This window comes from Merops nubicus, unplaced genomic scaffold, assembly GCF_000691845.1.
Source record: "Merops nubicus isolate BGI_N331 unplaced genomic scaffold, ASM69184v1 scaffold11396, whole genome shotgun sequence".
NCBI classification, from domain to species: domain Eukaryota; kingdom Metazoa; phylum Chordata; class Aves; order Coraciiformes; family Meropidae; genus Merops; species Merops nubicus.
This window is the reverse complement of record NW_008616953.1, coordinates 14,127-40,946: the sequence shown is the minus strand read 5'-3', so window position 1 is coordinate 40,946 and position 26,820 is coordinate 14,127. Positions and strand designations below refer to the sequence as shown.

Genomic DNA, 26,820 nt, shown 5'->3' with positions numbered 1-26,820 from the left:
CGGCCCCGCCAGGCCGCTCCGGCCCGCGGAGGGAGGGCAGCTCCTCCCGGGGCAGCGGGTCAGGGGAACCTGGTCACGGCGTAGACGATGTTGGCCAAGGCAGCCCTGGCCTCGGAGGGAGGGAAGCGCTCCAGGGCCGCCAGCGCCCTGTTCCCGTGGCAGCGGCAGAGGTCGATGGCGGAAGTCACACCTTTGCCAGCCTTGATTGCTTCCTGCAGCTGTCAGAAAACACAGGCACAGAGGGTGGGTTTGGGCAGTGCCGGTGTGCAGCTTTATCTCCACCGCCCCTTCCCCAGGCACAGGCAAGAACCGAAGCTCTTCTTCTGTCTCCATTTAAGAGACAAAGCTCTTAAATACTCTGGGCTGCTCTGTTTTGGCTCCCCATAACAGCAAAACTGTGAGCCATTTAAACTACATTACTCATTACTTCATCACCTGAAAGATGCCCGCTCTCCAAAGGGCACACTTAATATAAAAAAAAAAAATAAAATCTGGGCATTTCATACCTAAGCCACTGCCTGAGAGCTTTTGTGCAGAACTGGCAGACCAGCCGCTCACTCACACTCATTTTCTGCTGTCAAAACCTGGATTTTATGAACATCCATTCCGCCTCCTGTTTTTGGAAACAGGCACAGGATGACACACATTGAGCTCTTGTCTTTTGTAATACAGGTTTCTATTTATATACCATGTGATTACATTTTTTAACAGTAAACAACAGCAAATTTTGTCAGTAAAATAGGATGTGTTAAACTTTATTGTACTGAGTTATACCCATGTAAACTCAGTCTTCTCAGTAAGGCTGGGGAACCTGACAATGGTTTGGCAATACACCATTTGAGAAAAGATATTTTCATGGAATAACAGACATTTTGTGGCAAGCTTCTGGAAAGATTTGGCACCCAAAAAACTTGGGTAGATGACAGGTTAAATTTCCTAAGAAATAATACAAAGAAAAATGACAAACAAAATGTGTTTTTCTTCCCCACTATCTCAACTTAGCTGAAGGTTTAAATAGTAATCTCACTGACTAAGGGCTTTTTTATTTTTAATCACTATGTTTTTTCTTGCAAAGCATCCTGAGACTGTCATGAGACACTGCTACATTTTCCATCCTAAAATACATGTATCCCCAGACCAACTCCAGCCTGATGCCTCATACCAGAGCCTGGCAACCAAGGCCAGGTAGATCTTTAGGATCTGATTATCCCAAAAGCATGACAGCATTTCATGATCTTTCACATGCCCCACCTGGCTTTTATAGCTGGCTTACATCACTGTATCGTAACTTTTAGAAAAAGGGGTTTTCTTGAAGACAAGTTATCTACAGCAACTAATTATACAGAGGTTTATAAATGATGTTTTTCTCCAATACACAGTCCAATGCCCCCGTTCATTTACAGATACATCAATATAACCTTATATATATAGTTTAAATCATGTAAAAAAAAGTCTAAGCTATGACCAAATTGTAAAAGTCACCCATTTTATCTAGATACTTACATTCATACAGAATGAATGACATTTGTTATCTGAATACAAACTGAAGCGGATTCATTATCTGTATTTAGAGATGAAATTAGCTGAAAGCATATTACAGCACTTGAGTGTTCAAGTCCCAGTTCATAAAAATTTTATTCTCCACCTCAGTTAGAATCTTCCTGCACTGTGCGCTGGAAAGGAACTTGCCCTGAGGCATAAATGCATTGCATGGTTAAATCAACTCATCTTCTAACTAATGGGAATCGGCCATATAACTACAGCTCCACAGCAAAGGTGGGGAAAGGTGAGATGAGGTACACTAGCAGCGTGAAAAGGTGTTTCTTCCCCCTTCCTTGAGGCATAACTTTGTGAGATTGTAGAACCAAAACATCTTGAGGAAAACTCTGCTGATTTGTTCATTAAAAAGGTTTAGCATACCATGTGATAGTCACATAAGTATACATTGAGATGTATAGTAAAAAAGGAAAGGAAATAGCTCCTAAAAAGTCTTCAAACTGGTAAAAGATTGGAGGAGCTTAGCTCAAGCTTACATGATTGCATGTATGTATTATGACCTACTCATAACACCAAAATCTAGAAAGAGGGAGAATTCTAATGCAAGGACACAATCCATTTACATGCTTGTCTTGTGCAAGCCCTCAGACACACATAGCGCCTTGAAGCCAAAACAACTGCAGAGCTCATGTCAAACTATATACAGGGGAACTGCTCTGCAAAACCCAAACTAATCTGCTCTAAGTGTTTCCAAGCAAAGTTCGAGGAACCTCAAAATGAAAAAAAACCTGCTCACATGGCAAGCCCCTTCCTCAGCTTTCTCAGTTATAGAATGTCTTTCTCTCAGTTAGAGATCATCCCATGTAATGAACAATTCACAGTCCTTAAAAATTCACCTGTTCTATATTCCATTTGCAGAATCAGCTGGTCAACTCAAGCATACAGAGGAAAACCAGTCTGGATTAACCAGACTGTATGCTACCTCTATCTTAGCTGGCGTTGTAAAAGGAAAAGAGCCCCCCCCCCAAAAAAAAAACAACAACAACAACAACAAAAAACAAACAACAACAAAAAAAAATCCAAACCAACACACACACACAAAACCCCCCCCACAACACCAAACACAAAACAAAAAACCAAGAACAACAGCAACAACACCAAAAACAAACAAACAAACCCAAACAAACAAACAAACCCAAACCAAACCAAACAACTTGCACACGGAAAACCACAAACACCTAAGACCATAAATCTGGCTTCTTGTGTTAGGATAGTTATTAAAGAAATACAGGATATAACTCCATTGGAAACCAGGCTTCAGTAGCCCTGCTGTACGCAAAAATACTAATTTAAGACTAGCTGTAATGTTAATTGTATTACAGCTACACTTTCCCACTTTCAATTTTTGAGCTTCAATGATTTTATGTAATGAATTTCACAAACCAAATACATAGAAAAAAAAATCAATGTATCCAGTTTAGATGTATTAAGTTTTAATTTAATTTGGATAGAAGCAGCTAATTTTTGAGTCAAGTAAACAGAAAAGCAAAATTAACTGCTTTTATTTGTTACTTTATAAACTTTAATTAAGCTCCTTCATTAACTTCTTCTAAATAAAGGACCGTACTCTTTCAGTTTCTACTTATATAGCGTAATTTCGTGCATCAAACTTAGTTCCACTGGTAGGAATAATCTCATCCATCATTAAAATACAACCTTCTTCAGAGTGGCATTCAATAAATTAAAACTGAATACCAGTCAAAATACAGACTGCTTCGACACACTTTTCTCAAGTTGAACTGCTAGGCATCCTGCAATGCAACATTTTAACTCCTAAGCTTTTGTTCAGACCATTGGCACTAAAACGCTACTTCATTCTAAAGGTGCCAAGAATCTGAAAAAAATCACCAACTGGGTGTTGGTTATTTAAATTCAGCTTCAATAGTAGTCTTCCAATAGCACAGCCAAGTTAGCTCAGATGAGAAGTGATGCCCCCCCAACACACCAACACTCTCTTCCTTCAGCACCTTCTGTTTTCCTCAGTATATTCAGATATTGTCCAGGTTTGACAGTTTTGCTGGGTACACAATGAAGGTCAGAACCTTTAAGTTTTATGTCTGAAGGTTGTTCTATGAATCTAAAAATATACAAAGAGTAATGAAATGGTGATGGTGGTGGTGAATCTCAAAATTAACTGCAAGTTGTATACAGTTGCTAGTATACAGTACTAAATGGTCAGTCAACAGAAGCTGCCTTTAACCAGATTTGACAATAATCAACTAGATTCAAAACAACGACCAACAGGTCCACATCCTGTTTTTCTGATTTTTCAACTATATTCTTTTTTCCCTCTTAATTACCTACAAACTTTTGTTTCTTTTCCCTTGAAGCAATGTGCCCTTGCAGCAAAGATGATCAACTACTTCTTGAACTGTTAACAATTGTATTCAGCAAGCAACTATTGCCCCATTTGGGAGCATGTCTGGAGGGCTATAGCAAATTTTAGACTTCCCATTAAGTGAAATATATTGCCAAGTGCAGTGGGAGGCCATCCAAATGATACAGGGCTGGAGCAGTACATGGTCTACAAGGAAATGTTGGGAATTGCTCAGTTCAGCCTTAAGGAGAGAAGGCCGTTATCGCTGTCCCAGCTATCTCATGGGCACAGAGTCAGAACTAGACTTTTCTCAGAGCTGTACATGGAAGGGATGAGAGACAATGGGTGCTGGTTGCAGCATGGGAAATGCTGATTAAAGACAAGGAAATTCTTTCCCACCAAAAGGGAGGTCAAAAACCAGAACAAGTTGCTCAGGTCAGCTGTGAAATCTGTCCTTGCAGATACTCAAAACTCAACTGAGCAAACCCATTCTGGCTCTGCTTTGAGCGAGAGGCAGGACCAGACATCTCTCCAGAGGTCCTTTCCAACTTAAATTATTGTAAGATTCTGTGAGTAAAGCAGAGTTCAAAGTACTATGCTTCCCAGTCCTGATTTAAAAAAGAAAGAGAAAATTTCTTATCCATACCGCAGAAGTTAAATATTTGCATTTCAGATCAACTGTTCTGGATTGCTTTTGGACAGAATGGCTTGTCTGAGGGCAATGAGAGGCCAAAGAGACAAGCTAGAAACTGATGGATTTTGGAGAGTGAGGAATTAAAGATGACAAAAACTAAGCAGGTGTTCAGGTACAAAGACATCTAACTTCAAATCTTCTCTGCTGAGATATTTCTGCCTTATTTCCTAGCCAAAAGAAAGAAAATTCTTTTCAGGTAACTCTACCTGTAGGGAACAACAAATCTGGGAGGAGCCGGGAGGGAAACTCCCTGCATATGTGGTGAGTAGTTTGGCCATACTTACTTTATGTGCAAAGGGAGAACAAGAACACTGAAATTCTTATTTCCTCTCCACCCTTACACTGGTCAAATTTAGGATTAAGTGACAAGGTATCAACAAGTAACTTCAGATTTTTGTAGTTTTAGAAGAATGATACTAAACAACTAAATTTGTTATCTACTGAAATCTTCAAACATCATGCATTCTCTCTGATCTTGAAGTGAGCTAAAACATTCCACGTTTCTGAAGTGCACAGTGCTCACTGAAAGAAAAAACTCCCAAACCACAAAATTTACATTAATCTGTGGCTGAAAGACTGAATAATGTTCCAAGTGTTTGCAGGGTTCTGCACTGGCTTTTCTAAATTTTTTTTCTTTTTTGTGGGTATGTCATGCTTAAGAAGCACTGATGTTTTAGACTGCTGAAATAATACCTTGAAAAGGTACCAACGTGTTTCACAGCTAGAACATCAATTTTGTCAGATTTTTTCCTTTGTATTTTGCACCTTGGAATGTCTCAGCATCAGCTCTCACAGTCTTTGTGGTTGGACATGGGGTTATGCTCCTCCTCAAAATGGGCTGGACAATCATTTAATTACATTGCTTCATAACTTTTTTTTTTTTGTTTTTTTTTACGTCTTTGTTGGCTATATGCAGTATGATATGCCAGCTGAAATTGGGGCAGTATTTATCCAATATTTTCTTTGAAAATTTTTCTATACAAAAGGTAAAGCAATACAGCTTTAAAGGGCATAAACACCCTGCAGAAACTCACATTAGCAGAGCAGGATTTCTTCTCCTTACTCATCTGACAAAGAGAAAAATTCTCTTTCTACTTCAAATTAAAAAAACACCTTACCTAAAAGAGACCAAATTTGGAGAGAGTAACCTCCAACAGCAGAAGAAAGATGGCCTGCTTACAGGCAATGCTGCTACTCCAGCTGTTACACAGTCCTTGTAGTACACTTTGCCAAAAAATCACAAGTCATCCCAAGACACTGATTGATTGTATAGACCTTTTACTATTTTAGAAGAGACATCAACTCCTCCTCCTCATGTCTTTCACAATGAACTTAACAAGCCCCACTAGCTTTTAAATCTAAACAATAGTAGTTAAGTGATGGCTTTTTACAGAGAAGCATGACTTTCTTCAAAAACATTAATGCAAACAGTGATTGTTAACTGTTGTCTTAGCATATACAAGCAATTAACTTGGTATTTATGCTAAAATATGTGACAGTTTTTTGTTTTAATGGAACAAAAGTTGGGCTGGATTCTCACCTCAAAGAAGCCATGGAAAATACCCGCTTATTAAAAACAAAGATGTAACTGATTTTTGGTACTGGATGTACACCTTAATTCAGATATGGTCAATTCCAACAAAGGAGAAAATTGCTTCTTCTGAGTGGTTTTGGCTGCTTATGTAATATTACTAACATATCTGAAATAATGTATATTCATTAAATCACCAACTATTCTGTTTTTTAAATAGGCACAACAAAAGGAGCTGATGGTAGTGGCTGCTCCAAAACAAGACAAATTTTCATGGAAAACCGCCACAGGTCATAAGGATCTACAAACTACAATCCTCCATTTTTAAGTCTTTGCTGCATTTCAAGAGCAAGAGTGAATAGTCTCTAGCCTATAGTCTCGTGACATCTCATGATGATCCTCTGGCATTTAAACAAACAGGATGGTGGGACTACTGTCATTCCCACCATGGGCCTATAAACCTGCTCTGCAGACAGCAGTGCAGCAGGAAGAACGCACTAACTGCAGGAGTCAAGAGCGAGCTGGGGAAGGGGAGCCACGAGACTCTTGCTAATGCAACTGGATGGCACCACGTTAATGTTGCTTATTAGCTGCATGACAGTAGGCTGCCACTGAGAAACCTCCTTGTTGCCAAATGTGACCTTTCCCATTTTTTATTCTCTCTTTCCTGCTGTATGGGAAGGCAAGACAGTGCCATGCAGCGCATGCATGGCTGCATCTACCACTTCTTGACTCGTGCTACTCCCAGTCCTGTACAAAATCTGCTCCCTGGGTTAATATCACGCACAGTGTCTCATGTAGATACCAACAAAGCACGTCACAGCATACCGTGCTGATACACCACACTTCCCATGCCAGTATGGATGGAAGGCCTCTACAACAGACAGCAGAGCAAATGGACAAGGCTACAGCAGAGAAAATAGCTGTGCTACATCCTCTTTCACTCCATAATTTAATCTTTCCTGAATATTGCATTTAGAAAAACAACAAATCCTTGCAGTGGCATATTCATTGGCTGCAAAATGTGTGTGTGTGTGTATATATATATATATTTATTTTATTTAGCCTTATCTTAAAATTCTTCCAGAGCCTGGGCCAGAAAACAAGAATCATTCCTCGCTTATTAATTTCTGCTACTAGTCATGCCTTTGTTACACTCATTTAACAAGTCTGTATAATGCCAAGCACCATTAAGGACTTGACTTCAGTGGAGAGTTTTTAATCAATATTATAAAATAGTAACAACTAAATTGAGAATCTCAATTTGTTGTTTTAGAATTACACAGCTTATTTTGCATGCAAAATAGATGTTAAATGGATAAAAGCTTTTTTATTTTAAAAAGTCTGAGATTTCTGCCAAAACCCAACATACAAATGAGGGTGACAGGAAATTCGCTGTCTCTTTCAATGACATACATTAATTTTTTTCCTGCCATATATTGGTATTTTTCTCGTGTTATCTGAGAAACACCACTAAAACAGAGCTGAAACTTCTTTTACATCTCTGGAAGAAACTTTCAAACACCACAATGATGGATCAATAATTTGTCTGAATGCAGTGTGATGGTATAGAAAACATTCAGACACTAATGTGAGCAAATATATTCAGAAAAAGAAACCTTAAAACGAGCCTTTTTTGATATTAAAGTCCTTCTGATAAAAAAGATTGAGAAAAGCTGGGAAAATACTAAAATATTTTGTGGAACTATAGTGACCTTATTGAAATGACAGTCTCAGACATAATTAAATTAATAGAAAATATTTCACTTCTATACTTATGTCAGAGCCCTCACTAAATTTACTACTGCCGTCTAGATGCTTTTTTGTCAGTGAAAAAAATCCAGGATACCATTTTAATATAACATGCATCCAAAGAACAACTCAAAATTCTTAAGCAGCCAAAGAATTGAAATAAAAATTTTGTCTTTTAAGGAAGCATGTTAAATACATGGATCATAATTTCTCAGATTTACCTTCAATTCATTATTTTAATTGAAAGCCACGATAAGGTAAAATATACTCAAGCACGTTACACGACTAACATTTTTTGTATACACATGCTTGTGAATTCAACTAAAGGAACAGCCTTTTTATCTCAATTAAGTGGCACACTAAAGTTCACAATACAAATTAAAAGAACAAAAATAATATAATGTTTTGCAAGTTCTACAGCTAGTTGTGATGACCTTCACTTTCACAAAATTAGAGAGGAGATATTTTGGAGACTCAGTGAGAAACAAGCCCCCAGATTTGATGAGGAATGTTGAAGTAATTCTAACAACTGAATAGAATGATGAGAGGGGACCTTGATGCTGAGAAAAAAACAAACGTACCTAGCAATGTGCAAAATACTGACTCTAGTGTTGTAGAAATAAAGACAGCCCAGCAAAGGGCCAAAAAGAATTACTAAATTGTACTGCACAACACGCCTTCTAATTGGCTGTGTGCATTACTGGCCAAGCCACTACGCTGGGGTGAGCTACAGGTTAGTGGGTTCATTTAGTATGGATGTAGCTAATGACCACTTTTAGTTTCAACAAAAACACAGAAGAGAGGGATGTGACATGTAGTTCTGAAACTGACTGCTACAAAAACCAAAGCTGATTATTGTTTGAGCTCATGAAAAACATGGAGAATTTTTCACTATCGTCATATCTAGTATCTGTGCTTGTTTAAGAGATGATTACCTGGTATGTAAAAAAAAAAATAAAAAAAAATCACACGCTTTCTGGATGAAGTCATGTGCTCAAAATACAAAACTTGAAGGGCTTTTTCCCCTTCCTTTCCTTTTATTCAAACATCCAAGTTGGCCTCAGCACACCAAGTTTTTAAATTTCATGGGAAGGATCCAAAATATGAAACAATTTAAGTAAAAATACAGAATACACTGACAAATATTTAATTCAATAAAGCAATTTTAGATGCTTTTCTTCACTCCTTTTTTTATTTAAAAACTATGGAACTGACATTAAGCAGATGACTACTGTAACAAAAGGAGAAAAACCATTCTGGACTTACTAAAGCATGTAGCCCAGCTTAAACATTCATATACTCAGACATTTGAAGAAGAAATTTAGTGCTCTCAGTGGTGATTTAGAAAGTTACAGTTATATCAGTTTTCTTCTACTGTAGAAAAATAAAAGCACAATGATTTTAAATAGCAAGATAAGGTTGAGATCCTTTTTATGTTTTAAGAGGAAGGAAGGACAGAGAGCTTTTTAAATAATCCAAATTACAAATTTTCTTAATACAGAATAATTATAATAAAAGTCTGACCTGTATCTGTGTGTCAGCCTCCCATATTAGCAGCAATCCCCAGTTCAAGAAACAATTCTCAACTATGCATGTTTATAATTTATATATTATTTCCCATTGATGCTGGGGATAACTGACTGGACCCTAGTGACCTACTTAAGACTCAGAACAAGTCAAGCTCATGCTCAGTGAGTGAGTTGAGCACACAATGTCACCTTCTGCCTCCACAGCATGCTGTGCTCCAGTATTTAACCAAGGGGAACCTTTTCAGCCATGTTTGCAGCTCTCCAAGAGCTTTATGGTGTCCCAGCTGCTTTCAGTACATAAGCTAGTTAGCTCAGTTCTGCCTTTACCACAGAGCACTCCCAGTAACAAATACAGTGGTGACTTAGCTAAAAGTTGTAATGGGGACTGGGAACATGAATTATTATAAAACGTGTATGTATTTTTTTTAATAGATGGCATGGCATAAAGGTGAGGTTAAAAAAAAAAAAATAACAGCTTACTCTACTAATATGTAGAGACCATTGATAGGAACTAAGCTGAAAAAAAGAAAAAAAGACTGCAGAAAAAGATGACAGCAAAAGCTTTCAGAAGCCTGGTTTCAAAACCAAATCTGGGAAAGTAAATGGCACAAATAATGGCAAAAATGGTTATTAAAAAGCTACATTGGATACTTACGGTTCATGTGACTATTACTGGCATTTTAAATTCAAGAAATTGCACAAGCCATTCTCTCTCCATATACACATGCACAAATTATAACTTGACTTTAATAAGGAAGTTTCTCTCAACTGTCAAGAATATCCTTGAAAATATTACTAAAGACACTAGAAATAATGATATTTAAATGTAATTTACCAACCTTCTTGTAGTCCATTATATTTCCTTTTCCTTGTGCCTTAAAGAGAAAGAGATTTTTAGGTAAGACATGACAAAAAACTAGAGTTTCAAGAAAAAAGAATGCAACTGAGAGAGCTACTATTTAAAACATAATTGACTTACTTTAGGAATTTGATATGGGAAAACCTGAAATACAACCAAATGTGTTACCAGCATGGTTCTGTTTCTGAGAGCTACAGATACTCAGTGTAATTTTTTTATTTTTATTATGACTTCTAGTTACAACAAATTTGTTGAATCCAAAATGTTTTGTTCTTAAGAAATCTTGCTGTGTACATTAATTAATCTCTTCCATGAGATTTTGAAATAAACCATACTTCATATCAGCACTAACAAGATTTATTTCCTTAGAAGAGAACTCTGAGTTTCTAGAGTTTCTAGAAGAGAAATCTGAGAGATTTTGCACACAGGTAATAGTCCAGAGCTCTCAAAAGGGAATGTCAGGACCATGTCAGTACTATCAGTCCTAGGCTGAAGGCAATTTTGGTTCAGTATTATATTTAAGTATCAGTATCACTTTTACTTAAGCAGCAGATACACACAACTTGTAACTCCTAATGCATTCAGAAAGAATTATGAAGAGATTTTAAATTCCTTCTTGCCCAGAGTATGTAGTCCAAATTCCTCAGTTTTGTCACAGGATGATGTAGAAGAAAAGATGCCTATGTCGTTCTCATACAGTGGCAGTGGCCCAGAGCCTTCCTGCTTAACCAGGAATCAGCTGGTTAAGATGCAGCTGTATCATAATCACTTCATCCAACTCCAGCTCTTCGCTTTCCAGGCACATAGAGGAAAAAAATTTTAAAAAAACCCAAACCACCCATTTCTTTCTCTCCAGCTTCCACTAGGGAAGACCACAAATCTCAGTTCTTCTGGAATGGGTCTCCTGAACAGATTAGGACCACTACATCTCCATGTCCTCTTTGGGGACTTCAGAGAGCAGTCAAGAAGAGAAGGCCAGCTGGCACAAGGAGAAAAGCTGAGGCCTGCACTGAAGAGGAACACTACGTGGCAAGCACAGCTTTGAAGAGATGTTGCCGAGATGGCACAGACTTAGCAAATACATTAATTTCTGTAAGGGAGGAAAAATAAAATAGAGAAAAGAACAGATGAGAGGCTTAGTGAGCAGAACAGGAAGGAAAACAGTAGATAATAAAAATTATTTCTCTGATGGAAAAAGTGGACTGATCCACAAAACCTCTATACTACTCTTCAAGCTTCTTAAGAGTCAGTTTTTTTCTGGAATGCCTACTAAGAAATTAGCCTGATAGCATTTGGGAGCAGCAGAACTACTGCCAATAACTGCTTCTTTATTTGTGTATTCCCATCTCTTTGATTTGCCAACTTTTATTCCTACTGGTTGAATTTTACAGCTTCTTCAAATATATATCTGGTAGTTCTGGTGTATATCAGAACACACCAGAAAAATGTTCTTTAACAAATGACTGCCTGTATGCAGATTCACACTGCAGCGGAGAATTTGGCAACATGTTTGAGGGTGATGCTCTTCAGTCGTGGCAACACCAGAAGAGGTGTGCTCAGCATGTCTCCTCCTGCCTCTAACAGACATTACAAACAGAAGGAATATTTTCTCATGCTCTCCTCAAGCATTCAAGTCAATGGCAGTCGCGCTTCTCCAAGCAGTGGCTTTATCTAATCTGGTTCATAACTCTTCTTTACCACAACTACACCTTTGCCTTTTTTTTTTTTCTTTGCCTTTTTTTTTTATCCTCCTAGCAGTTTGGCTCTGATTTTTACTGACCCCCATCTCAGACACACAGATATTTTTTTTTCCCCTTTTGCAACAGGCTTCTGCATCTGGTTTAGCTTCCTCAAAGGTATTAAGCCTGACTTGCAAAAGGTATGCAGTCTTCTCACACTTGGATAACCTTCTGTGTCTCACTGCTTGGTGGGGAGCTCAGCCTCTGAAAGTTGGGGCTTTAGGCCCACAAATAAAAGCATCTGCTTACCAGCATATTAGAGACAAACAGCCGACTCAGCTCAGCCTTCCTCCTGAACACCAGAGAACATCACGTGCCACTAGCAAGGGACAGTAATACCATGACATTCTTCATTAATAAATGAGGTGGTGTGAAATCAGCTCACTCTGCCAGGAAGAAGGGTCCCTGAATTCCCCATGAAATGACTCAGTATGCATCAGATAAGCAGACCGCAAGTGGATCACTTCAGACAAGGTTTTTAGAGCAGGTTTTCAGGATGTTTTCCAAGAGCTGACTTTTCTTTCTCAGATGAGATGGTCCCTTTTACATGTCTTAAAACCTATACTTGGAAACGTTCGATAAAGCATATGATAAATGCTTCTCTTCCAGCTCTGTCTCTTCTGAGAAGGTTCAGGAAGGTATAGTGAAAGGCACACGGATTACCTTGGCCTAGATAAGATGGTTCTACTTTCTGAGATTCCTTTTTCAAATTACAAGTACTACAAACTAAGATGGATTCTAGACCTGTTCTTGAGGGATTTAGCTTAATTTCTTCAATCCAGCTTTGATCTTTTCTACCTCACTGCTTAGATGTTGGGTGTCTGTTGAAGCTGGATAATTTTTGCTCTTGTCTAGTGAAAGGTATCTGTAAGTGGCTAAAAGTGATGAACTCTTCTGTCTTTTGACCCCTTGGAAATCCTCCATCCTATAATCCTAGATTATCTGCTAAATTTTAAGACTGCAGAGCTTTCCAAAAACTCAGTGGGACTGCATTCAGCAGCTATTACAACACTTTGTCTGAAGAAGAGCATTCAAGCATTTCCTTGTCTGTCTACCACAGTGTTTCCTAGGAACCACTTATAGTTGGATGGTTGGGCATGTTTTGTTAGGTTAAAAAAAATTTAAAAATTTATTTATTTGAAACATTTCAGGACTCTTCTCCAACCTATACTCCTTTCAAAATAGACACTTGACCAGTTTATTGGATATTTTAGCTTTATATTACAATGGTAGAGGCTGTTGGTGGTGAGGTCAGTGAGAACGAGAAAGATCAAGTCTTTATGGATCATTCATTCACACACGTCTATCAATCTATCTATATCTCCATGTATACAGACATACACATACCCACACATCTTTTCCTCTTATGACAAGGCTTCCCCCTATACACATCCCAAATCCCTTTTAAGGCAGTCTCTAAACTTTGTCCAAAACCACATGTCTAGTCATAAACTCAGCTATGAAGAAAAATTCTACCTGACAGGGACCGAGTGCACTGTGCATGCTTTGCCTACTTAAACCATACAAATGACATTGCACAAGATGTGCAAATGTCATAGGTGGCTTATGAGAATACTCTTAGGAGTACTGCCAACATGAGAAAGGCCCTGGTTTGAGTGCTTGGCCTCCACTGAATGTCATATAGTGAATATGACACAGTGAATGTGGCTATGGATGGTATCTCAAAGGGCGTGTAGTGAACTAAAAGTAGTTTTGCTTTCTAAACCAACATAAGCCAAGAAAGGCTCCAGGATGTGGCACTGCACTTTGTATTGAGCCAAATTAGCAGTAGGTTCCTTTGCATAGTGCAGGTCACTTCTGGGAAGGGGGTGGTGGAAGGGCAGTGATCCTCTGGACCCTCTCCCTGGCTTCAGAGAACAGTATTCCATTTTTTCTATAATGCCCATTTTTGATATGAGAATTAGTAAAGGGACAGACGGTACTCCTAGAGTCCTGCAACCTCCTCTGGATTCTGCACATGGGAAATGGTTTCAAAGCTTTTACACCCTGTGCTGTGCTGATACCATTATTTTTCAATTGCAATCATCGAAACCTATTTACATTCAACTCACATATGAGCCTTGTGTTGAGGCTGTAGAATTCCAAAATTCCTCATCATACATTATAAACTACAAGCCCCTAATTTCAAAATGCCAAAAGGTTTGCTTCACTTTAATATCTTCCAACTCCATACCACTGTAAGGCTGCAGATTCCTCATATGAATGCAGAACCAGGCAGAGGCTGAGACTTCATGGCCTCTACCTGAGAGTCCTGCTTTCAAACCAGGAAGGAAAACAGCCATGGGCAAAACATCTTGAATGAGTGTGCTTGCACAGAGCTAGCTTCCTACTGAAGGCAGCAGCCTTTCTACTGAAAAACTTGTGCAACAACTGCAGGAATTTTCAATTGGTAGTCATCACCACTGTTTACACAGACAAAACATGTCTGACTGATGCAGGAACTCAACAGAATGCTTAATTGTGGCCATCTGGGTGTTTGCCCCCTCCCCCCTTTTTCCCTCCCTGCTATTTTCTACATTGTCTATCTGTTTCAGCAACACCCAGGAAGCTATCCATGGACCTGAATCCTGCTGTGCTACACGGTACATAAAAATGGTCTATACCATGTAGCTACCTTATTCTTACTACCTTCCTCATCTAAGGGTTAGAGGAAAAAAAACCAGTTGAATTAAAAGAACAAAGAATAAGGACATCAGACAGCTAGATCTCACAAACGTTTTGTAGTGGTCAGGAAGCCAAGTGCCTCAGATCTTCATACACATCCCCCCATCCAAAATTGCTGCTCCCAGAGCCAAGTTGGCAGAAGGAAATGTGTGCCTATCTTTCAACCACTATAATGCAAAGTTCTCTGCTGTAATCTGCCAGTGAAAGCAGCTTTATGCTAAGACATGGGACTGCACAAGCAGTGCAGAGAAACAGACATATGCTCCACACAAATGTATCTGCTTGTTACACTCACATACAGAGCTTGACTGTCAGGTCTCTAGATTTCCCCTTCTTGAAGGTTTGGAAGAGAGAGGTGTTAAGTATTGGAGAGCAGAGGTAACCTCTGTGATGTCTTGTCCATTGTTAGATTCTAGGTTACTTTTCAGATTGAAAGTACAGATAGGAAGAGAGATAAAAATGGCAAAACTAGGAAATTCTAAACAATGCTTTAATTTACCTCTCTGATCTGTTTAATCCATGCTTCCCTTCCAAGGAATTCTTGATGGAGGACTGCAGGAGCAGAATTCAAACTGAAGACCATGGTGTCACTAGAACTTTCTTTAACAAATGGCTGAAGGTCTGAATGCAGCTGAAAGAGAAGAATGTGTTTCTTCAGTTCCCAGGAACAGTCTATACATATCCATACACTCACTAAATCAAGGTCCATATCCTGATCCTATACCTACTCACCACTTTCTGCTTTGACACTTGTATTTTGCTTGCACTTTTTCAAGTTTGGGGGAGTGATAGGAAGATGTTGAAAACATTGTAGTGGCAGAAAGTTGTGGTAAAGAGAAGCATGTAGAGAATCTGCAAAGAAACGGGCAGAGGACAGCTTGCAGAGCTGGGCAAGTGGGACACAGTCAGGTAGGCAAATGCTGAGTAGCAGGAATGTAAAGGAAAGAATGATCCAGTGTTTGGTGGGAAGAATATAAGCTTTTAATCTGTGAAGGTGTCCTGGTTTCACTGGGTCAGAATCACAGGCCTGCCATGCTCTGCATAACATTTAGCAGCTTGGAGGCAACCAGAGCAGCTGACCCAAGCTGGCTCAGAGGTATATTCCATACCATAAACATCATCCTCAGTATAAAGGGGGAAGTTTACTATGGATGGGGGGGGGTGTCTCCTGATCCCGCTTTCTCTTCCCACTCCTGAGAACTGCTTTCCTGTTTATTGTGACCCCTGTAGATTAATTTCAACAGTGAGCCTCCTCTCCTTTTCCCAGTTCCCCTTCTCTGCTGGGAAGGGGTCATTGGGTGACAGAGCAACTTCTACAGTTTAGTTTAAACTATTTAGTTTAGCTTTGGATATGGACTGAAAGTAGAAAGAAGGGCAATACATTCTACTTTTCAGGACTCAAGGAAGCTGATGCAATATGACTCTACTTCTGACAAAAGGAAACGTTACATAGCTAGAAAATTTCTATTAAAATTACGCAATCTTTAATACGTTCACCACTGATATATACTTGTGTATAAATATTAAAGGATACCCAAAAATATTAAGGTGACAGTCTGCACTAGAAGCAATTTACTGGTAGAGCTGTACCTAGTAGAGGCATACAGTGGCACTTCTACAGCAGTAAAGCTGTGCTTTACAAAACCACTTCCTTCTCCTGAAGGAAGTAGAAATTGTATAAACCAACTCATCTGAAGTGGATGGGATGTCTGTCTGCCTGTCTCAAGCTATACCTATACTTTCAAGTAATGCAATACAGTAGGAATAGATCTTTAGGGCAAAAAGAGAATGCCAAGCATCTGAGTTCCACATGCTATGTGTTCTCCTTTGGACTAAACTCCAGCTGTGGACTCAAAGCCTTCTAATGGATGTCAGATGTCTTCTCTGGGAAATCCTACTGCTGCAGAGGTATAGGCTGCTCTTTTCCATATTGGGTGACCTCCCTCCTTATCCTTCAGCTACCCCCCTCCCCTGTGGAAATCACCTCCACAGCAGATTATGCAGGTCCTTCAGCCACTGCAGCTCATGCCTCAGCTTGTGTGCTGTTTCAGGCAGTTGAGCCTTTTAGTACAGATCTCTGCATGATCGTAGCTGAGACCCAACACATGCTTCCTCCTGCAGCTCCTGCTGCTGGGACAGCGGCTTTAGTGAGAACGTAGGAGCAGAAGAGGTAAAGTTTTAAGTTGCTACAGAAAGATGTGCTAGAGGGACATGAACAGAGCCCTGAATGACATAAGCTGCATGGCCAAGAGTGTGATTTTGCCAATTCATAAGCACTGTTCACACCAGCAGTTTCTGCAAACATCTTCACACCAGGCAGCAGTCAAATCTCTCAACATCACTGACCTGCTGGCAAATGTCTACAGCACAGTGGCAGTATACAAAGGAGCTCAAGAGCAAGACATCTTACAAGTCTTTCTGCATTTAAAATCCCAGAATGAAAGGAAAAGGTGTACCTTATGACTCATAGACATGTGCTTTCCATACTGAAAGGCCATGTCCTGCATCTCAGCGCTGTGCTTTGCCAGCTCCATCGCAGCCTGGCAGCTCTTTGCCAGCAAGGCACTATGGGACAGGAAAACCTGCTCCTTCCACATAGAGATGCTGATATCATCTGTAACGCAGTTCTCCTGAAAGGGGGGGAGACAACAACAATTTTGTTAATGAAACAAAGGCTAACATGAAAACACCAGAACTGCAGCTGAGTCAGCTCACAGAAGTTAATGGTGGGACACAGGATGATGCGACAACATGGTGAGTAACAAAACTCAGGGTACCACAGTGTCAAATAAAGGGCATTCTTTCGGGGAGAAGTATCAGAAAAAATATACAGGCAGCTTCAACAAACAACATTTTCATTTTCTGCTCAAAAGGAACAGTGCAAAATACATGGAGCTGTCAACAGATTCAAGGTAGATCCTCCCCTTAATGACTGTCTCATGACACTGAACGTTAGCAGTCGACTATATTCATCATGAGGGACTGAGAAGAAAAAAAGCTCCAAAACCAACCAAGCAAAATAAAATAAACCCCTGAAACCCACCCCCAGAGTACATCTGCATTTCAGCCCCTAAGCAGTTACCAAGAACCAACAATCCTAGACAAACTTGAGAAATTCTTACAATTTCTCCTCTGTAGTCAATGGAGAAAAAATTACAAAAGGTACTAAAAATCCTCAGAGAACTGCATTGGAAAAATAAAGGGCTGTGGCAGAGGAACTGTACTACTTCTACTCCCATATTAAGGATGAGAAATGATTGAAACTATTGAAAAATAAATAAATAAAGCTGTGACTTAGAAATGTCAGGTATTAACTTTCCTAGGGGACTGACACAGACCTCTGTGATGCCTCTAGTAAACTTCATCACCTTGACTGTAAGGTCAGAGCTGATCACCACTTCCAGAAATCTTTTGTATCCAAACCAAGATTTTTATTAATATTACTTAATCTTAATATGAATTAGTATTAATATTACTTTAATTAATATTAACAAACTATTATTTTAATATTTTACATTCCACAGTGTTTTAATTAACACAAATCCAACCCTTTTCCTTAAACCCAAATTGAACTGCTGCCCCTTTGGCTCACAAGGTGTTAATATGCCACTATTCTACTATAATCAGTGTTCAAAGCCAGACACCACTTGTAATCTTTCTTACATACACTTTGCTGTCACACCTTTAGGTACCCTCTAAAGAGGGGAGAAAAAAAAACCCAAACCAACAAAAACCAGAAAAGTCTACAGTCCTGTTGCTTAGAAAAAAGTAAAATCATTAATGAGAACCTACAGAAAAAATTTCAAGTGTACAAACATTAAAAAGTTTGCCATTTCCCAGTTCAGCCACATCTGTACTCTACACTAAACCAAAAGGTATTTTTTAAAAGAGTAATATAAAATCCCTCTTATATAACAAGCCTTTTCCCTCAAAGTGATGTCAATTAAATTACTTAGAAATGAGCAAGAAGTAATTCTGTGTGACCCTATAGTTTTCTAGTGAAGTATTATCTGTCATGAAATCAGTAACAAATGAAATAGAATCCATCCGTTCAGCTCTAATTTTCCTCCCTTATGGATATCACCCAGAAGTGCTGCGTTACAAGGGAGAGGATAATTTGAGACTAATGGAAAAAGTAGGAGAATTCTGCAATGCCAAGTAACACAGAGCTGTATCAAAATGCCTTTGCTTTCAGACATACTATTAACTTATACAAGGAAAGTGAAGAACAGAGAAACCACATGTTTGCTATTATGTAGATGATAACTCAGAAAGTCAAGCCTAAACTTTCCTTGTGTTTCATTTTACCATAGTATTTTTAATATCTTAACTCAGCCCAGAGCATGTGCAAATCCCCATGCCTGGCAATATGTCAAAGTGAGCATTTAATTCAAGTAGTTTCCTATATACCAAGTCTTTTTTTCCCCCCACTCAGATATATATCAATTTATTTTACATTTAAAATCAGGAACTGTTGGAAAACGCCACACAATCTTTTCCCTAACCACCAATCTGCTCAGTGAAAAAACAGTACTTACTAAAATTTGCTGGATGATACTGAAAATTGGCAGTGATTTTTGTAATTATTTGCTTTAAATCCAACCAATACAGAAATATTCTAGAAAGGTATCCTGAGACAATTTAGGAATTTAAAAAAAAGCTTTCAGAAGTCTTGTGCAAGTTGAAAACCTTTGCTCGCTAGAGCCTCTGAGCAGTAACACAAATGCAGACATTACCAAATATCAACTGCAGGAACAGAAGAAGTTTAAAGTCACTGCAGCTCTACATATACAAGAAAATTAGTTTTATAATTTGTTATGAAAATATATTGTTCTTAAACAAGTTTGAATTTCATCACAGGATTGAAAACAACGGCACAACAATTTAGTGCCCCCTACATGAACATCATGTAGGAGCTTCAAGCATCTAAAATGGATGTTTAACTTCAGAAAAAGACAAACCGTGAGACATATTTGAAGATATGGTATTGAAATCTTAAAAACATAGGTATTGTGAATCTCCCAGTTACAGAGAGAAGCCCGTTGTAAACAGGCATTATGCCCAGATGTATATGCTTTAGCATAAGAGCTTGCAAGCCAAAACATAGTTGATATTTATCACAGGAAGTCTTATGACCACATACACCTAAAGCTTCTGCTGCTTAAGAATGCAGAGGCAGACACAACCTTTCTTCAGCAAAGTTTTCCAACAATCCAAATGCCAATTTTTCCCAAGCTTAACTCTCATGTTATATGTAACTGTTCACCCACCACACAGCATTCTTAGAAGAATATGTCAAGATCTAGACATTACTTTAAAAAATAAAGGGAAAAATTAAACTAGTTCTAGATTGCACAGTCTGTGAAATCTGATAACATGACAACTTTTAAAAGAAATTTTCACATTTTTCTAAGCTTTGTTTTGTCAGCAGTGGATATTTCAGGCAATAAATATAAAAGCGGACATTAGCTGGCCCAGAAAACTCCTAGCAGCCTTTCATGTGAAAACCTTTTTAAACTCAAATTAATTCTAGCTGCAGTTGACAGCAGTCAGACATTTGATTAACTAATGCCTGTGGAGTGACCTCATTCACAAAATTCTGTCACCAAGAAATGGAACCAAATCACAGCCAACCCTGATGCTGTCTGGGTAGCAGAAGTTGGATGAGGAGAGCCCAGCTGCTCACCATCCCTGGAAGAAAGCAGCCAACTCCAGATACAGTTTGGGTAATGTTGGCATGGGAGTACAGAGAAAATATCCAAACCCAGCTCTGTCGATGGTAATTTCCTATGGGAAATTAGGAACAGCTGAGGGTGCTCCCATTTTACTAATGGCAATATCAGTCATTGTTTTGTTAAGAAATTGGCTAATTGAGATTTTTTTTTTGTTAAGTTACTTTCATAATTTAAATTTGGTTTGAAAAAAATCACCTCAGGCAACAGCAAACAAAAAAACTTTTAGAAAATTAAATTGCAGGACAAAACGTACAATCATAACCATGAGGAAAGGCAGCTTTTAATGATGGTAACAAGGATCCCCAGTGCAAAAGTGGCACTTAACTCAGTTCGATTTGTGACGCCAAAAAAAATGCTTATACACAGCTCAGATGAAAACATATTAAGGAAAATATGAATGAAAATTGTGTCCTAAAAACGCACAAAACCATCTGCAAAACCAGGAAGGAGTAAAAGTCAGAGACTTTTCAATGTAAAACTTCAGCTATAGTTTGTAAGGGAGCCGTTATTTTATTTCCATACCATGGCAGCTCTTTCTCAGCCATCTGTTGTTGCACAAAATGGTTGAAATGCCTGAACCATTATTATCAAACTTTAGTTCATTTCTCAATAGCCAAATAATCCACACAAACACACAGAAATATTTTTAAATATCACATTTTAAAGCTCTAAATTAGGTAGTTAAAGAACTTCCATTTTACATAAATAAAATACAACGTGACTATGAATCTTTCTTCCAGTAGCAAGACCCTGAAGAACATCTTGCACATGGTTCACATAAGCTTTCAACAGATGTATTCCTGCTTGCTGAACATGACAGGGCCTGTTTTATTGGTCTATTAATACACATCTTCACTGCTTTGGGGGGAACAAGGGTGTCTGGAAATGGGTCAGTAAAGCATGCCACCAACTACCTAATACTTTGATTATGACTGTAAAAAAAGCAACACGATTTAAAAAAAAATAAAGTTTGAAAACTTAGAATAAATTTAAATATCTCTCCACATCTGTTACTTTTAAATCTCTCTGGAAAAGCTTAGTATTTAAAAGAACAAAAGCTGTAAACAAAAAGCAACGGCCTTCTTTCTAGCTATGCTTTTTTTCCCCTCTGACACATTTACTCATTCTTTTCACAGATGCTCTTTACTCAAATTCCATATTTTATCCTTCCCTTTTGTCTTGCAACAGAAACACTTGTGTGCATTTTTTTTGTTTGTTTTTTAAAGGTGAAGGCTCTGACTGCTATCATGCTAAAAGGTGGCTTATATGACTCAAAATACATTTGATTTACCTCCTATGGCAAAGAACATCCTAACAGAATCATAGCAAACCTGTTGATGGACATGTACAGTATCCCAAAACATTACTCCTCAATGCAGGACTTGTGACCAAATGTCAAAGAACAACTGGTACAACTCACTGCAAGCAGGCTTTTCTTTGCCAGAAAATAAACTTATTTTCATTAAAAAAACCCTACACTGGTCTAAACCAAATACCTGCTAGTTCACCATTTGGTACAATGAGTACTCGCCACTAATGTATTTGTTTTCTAAGCTTGTTTTACATATTAGTTATGCAATTTTCACACAATTGCACTGCAAATTTCAAAAATACCTAACAGCTCTTCTAGCCATCAGCACAACATGTTGGAGATGATCTAACCTTTAACAACAGTCCCATTCTGATACTAGAGAGTACTTTTGGTAATGCACATTCAGCATCAACTAGGTATTCTGGAGGTGAGGAAGAAACCAAAAGAACCAATAAAGCAGTTTCCCATGGAGTCCCTAATACTTCAGGATTACAAGAATGGTCTGGCAAGTAAAGCACAGGAGCCACCACACTCAAGTCCAGCTCTTGATTCTGCTGTTTGGTTTTGAACTTTCCCATATTTATCATCCTTGTTCAGTAAACTGACAGGGATGTTAAAGCATTCTTCATTAATATTTGTTACACGATCTGGGATATTAAGACAGAAGGTTTCTAAAAGTGTCACAGTGTTCTGTGAGTTAACAAAACATTTTAGAAGCCTTTGGTCTCCCATAACTAGGAAAAAGAGACTTAGTGCAATGTTTTTTTTCTGTTAAAAATAGATACCATGATCATGACTGAAGGCCAGGTTTGACAACTTTCATCTTTGTACTCACTATGGCACAGGTTTTTTTACTCCCAAATCAGACCTAGATTTAGAAAAGACAGACAGGAACTGGGAATAATGCCCTTCACTTACAGAAATTTGGGTTGAGAGGGGATTTAGCACACAAAGCTGCAAAGGTTTATCACATCACCTCTTTCTGCTCCAGCTTACAGTCCAAAATATTAGCTTAATATTACTAATGAAACATTTAAACCACAGCAGCTATTTGGTATTTTGAATATGAATGGCAGCCTTAACCTTCAGGCTGTCTTTGTAACCAAAGCATACACTTTGTAGTTTGGATTGTCACTTCAAATAAAGATGAGAAGTTAAATATTATCATTATTTTCCCCATTTCACACAGATCTAAAGACTCACTATGCAGCAAAGATGAAGAAGGACCAAAGAGAATGTACTAAAATGAGACGGCTGTAGGACTGCATGTGGTTTTACAGAGAAAAAAAAGCGATGATGAGAGTTGCCAAATAATCATATCCCTTATATGTCTTCAGGAGTAAATAAGGTCAGTCTTGTAAGCCCAATTTTCCCAGTGGGTGATGCAAATCAAGCAAACGGAAACTTTAAAAAAAAAAAAAAAAAGAAAGCCATGAACTTAGGGTCTTCAGAGGAGAAAGGTTAATTTTGCAAAATTATTTCTGTATTTTTGTCTACCATCTAGGCAGACATCTGGCAAAGCTCAAAATAACTTGGTGCTACAGTCGTCTATTTTATGGTACTGAGGAGCTTTGTAACAACTGCATTAAGGACAATTAACATATGAAGTATAGTTTTCCTGTCTCAAAAATGAAAAAAAAAAAAAGCCCAAACCAAAAGGTGAGAAGATATCCTTCCACTTGTCCAAATTTAAGACATTCCCAACAATGAAAATGCCATTAATAACATCCCTATGCCCTACACTCAGGGCATAGTTTGACATTTAGTTGCAGAGTAGATTAAAGCATTTTTTCCTACCTCTAGGAAATGTAGTTCATATTTTTATTTCAGGCAAATTGCAATTAAGGATGGGGCAAAGATGCAGAAAGGATGTAAATAAGAAACTAAGAACTGATCTAGTTCATTTGGACTTTTGCTGGTCTTTGGTAAAGAGACATTCAGGACACAAGTGGGACATTGTGTCAGCAGAACAGTGCAAGGAAAGCAGCAGGTATATGTCTCATATACACCATGGGACCAAATTTTTCACAGGACAAGATTAAAAAAAATAAATTAAAGCATATCCCACACTTGTTTGTTCTAGGTCTCAGCAGAAGCCATGCCCGACTCCTTACAAAGACCAAACTTCAGACACTGTCATGAAAATTTCGGTATCCATTATGCCACCATACTAATTGTGTTTTGAGTTAACTGGGTTCCCCTTAGGAAGGGTATACTGTACTTTCATCTCTCCTCAGCCAGAAAAAGTCACTGAAACAAAGTAAGTCTGCTATTTGTAATTGGGCCAGGGCAGGGTAAACATCATGCAGCTGTGCTTAGTTTATCTCACACTTCCCTTGCAATCTACACATGTGGAGTGCTTCAGTAATGCAACAGAAAATACACAGAAAAACTAAGAAAAAGTAGATTAAGACCTTCTGCAGTGGCAGGAACCCAAAAGAGTCCACAACATACCGCATTTATACAAGGTCCATAGTTAAAATAAAATGCAGTTTCATTGCTGGGATGAACTTGTAGAGCTCTACATCTACACACAAAAGAGCAGTTTTTAAAATAGGATATATCTAGGATCTACTTGTATTAAGAAACCTGCCTGAATACAATCAAATTTTAAACATTCTTCGCAAAAGTCTCAAAGACATAATCTATTTTTAACATATAACCCTGAGCACAGCACTTGGGAGCCGAAGGCTGAAGTCTGTTTATCCACAGATGAACGCAGCAGATGCACGAGGACCACCAAGTTCCCAGCATCACATGGCTGCCACGCTCCCAGCCAGGGTCCCCGCTTGAGAGGTGCCAGAGGCCACTCAGTGCACGACGTCCCCCGCGCGCAGCCTGGCCAGCCCGCGGTCCCCCGCGTCTCCCCAGGGTGCCATTACCCCTTCCCTGCCAGAGGCTCTTGCTTCCTCCCAGGGAAGTGCTCAGTTCATCAGCGTGATTGCTTCCTACCTAACTGCTTTTGATCAAACGGAGAAGAATAAGCTTGCACAGGGTTAGTTTTAGTGATAGGGCCAGGGCCCAGCTGCTGGCACTCTCGTTTGGCTGGTACAGAGCCATCACCACACGTATCTACTGTCACAGGTAACCCATGCGACCAGGGCTTCCACTAAGGGATTCATTTTGCTACATACTGCAACATGGCAATAGTAAACCAGAACTGCAATCTAAATACTCAACAAATATAAATGAACTCGGGTATCTCTGCAATCTTCAAACCATTTCACCTACTGAACATTAAGATTCAGTTCTCCGAGGCAAAACTAGGCATGTGAGACAATATCATAAGTAAATCTATCTACCTCAGTAGATTTCAAGCTAGATATTCACATATGCACACTGCTCATCAGTAGGTGAAATCTTGCTATCATAAAACCTGTAGAGGTCATGAATACTTTAAATTACCAATTTTTTTCATGTGTTATGATACAGCCATAGCAAATGAAAGAACTCTTTTTTGTTCCAACACCCTGCCCCAATAAGCCTACTTCAGGAAATATCTCTACAAGTTTCCTTAAATATTCCAGTAAATACAAAAATACCTGTAACTAATTTCACCAATTTTCATTACCATTTTTGCCAAACAAATACAAAGTACATCAGCAACTGCCCTTGAAGGAATACAAGATTATTCGGTCTGAAATGCTGGCAGCCATTATGTTTGCCCATGCTGACTCCTGCAACGCATGCACAGTGGCTTTTCTTAGAGAAGAGTACAGTGCTACTCCCCTACTGCTCCAGGAGAAAACTTATGTTTATACTATCAAAAGGTGAACACTCAGAAGAAGAAAGGATGTGATATAAGTTTGGAATGAAGCATTTTGTAAACATCTTTGGGCTTAGAAATGACACATTCGACATGAAAATATTAACGATCTTGACAACATTGTAATAAATGCTTCTAACAGAATCTTGACTAGAAACCTCTGAAAGTGGAAATCCCATAGTAAAAGATGTCTAGAGCTCCTGGTAATGATATATGATATTATTTCATTAAGCACTCGTGGAAACAAAATAGTCCCTCCTTGATCATTTCTAAAAACTTCCATCAGAGTTCATAGGTGTCAGAAAGGCGTTACTACCAAAACTCATAAGGACTGCAGCTAATTTTTTTCCTCCTTCTCTCTTAAACAGATGAGAAAGTCATCGTATCATTTGTGGTCACACATTAATATCACCAAACATCTTGGGTATGTAAAAGTACTGAAATTCTTACCTCAGATGATTTTGAATTTTCATAATATATACCTTGAACTAAGTCACCAATAGCAGTTGAAATGAGTTCCACAACCTGTAAAACAAAAGAATAAAAAGCCTTACATCTTTAATTATCACCAAATTTACTAACAAAGCTACTGCCAGATTTCCAGAGAGATAAACAGCCATAGATTTCTTTGCTAAAAAGTAGTTGTGAAAGACTGCAGGATTTACTGAACTATATTCTGCACAAGCACGATCTCATCTCTCTGCTAAAATCTCTACTACAGTAACTCTTTTATGAAAGTTTTAAGTTAATATAAATGAAAAAAAGTTTTTTTTTTTTCCTTGCTAAAGCATGAACTATTGAGTGTATTCTCACAAGGACGTTCACAGAACTAACAAATCCCAGTTCATGAATATGAGACAGTACCTCAATCTGGGCTTTGTTTTGTTTTGTTTTTTTCCCTGCCAAGTAAATACTTCACAATACCTCTCATTGGGAGCTGTTAAAATTCTAATCTTCGTGGCTAATACAGAAAAGTCAGAATCCATAGAAAGGTAACCTTTCAAATGTGATCATTTGGTATTCGGGTGCCCTGGGAATGCACTGTGGATGTATTTAGTGCATGGCCCGAGGCTCAGCTGTACCACATACACTGAAAGTCTGCAACACGGGAATGTTTAAATCAGATTTATCAATCTGTATTATCTTCAGGGTTCAGACTTTTTATTTTATTCAAGCAAAGCCTAAAAACCTGAACTTGATCCAGAATGTAAAACAAGCAGTCCACGGTCTCCCTGGAACTACTGTACAATTTAAAGTCATGCACATAAACTGTCTTAATTGGAACAAAATACTCAGATTTATTGTAAAATTAAATGCAGGCATTTCAAATAAGCGCACCTTCAG

At 38.5% G+C, this 26,820-nt stretch overlaps 1 protein-coding gene across 1 annotated transcript; it reads right to left on the bottom strand.

Annotated features, from left to right (window-relative positions):
- Positions 1-59: 59 nt before the first annotated feature.
- Positions 60-26,001, bottom strand: PDSS2 (prenyl (decaprenyl) diphosphate synthase, subunit 2; the record flags this gene model as incomplete). Its single annotated transcript, XM_008942985.1, has 5 exons — positions 60-218; positions 10,220-10,255; positions 15,163-15,294; positions 17,120-17,290; positions 25,927-26,001. Coding segments are annotated over 5 exons (573 nt in total), but the record flags the coding sequence as incomplete, so codon positions are not given.
- Positions 26,002-26,820: the final 819 nt, after the last annotated feature.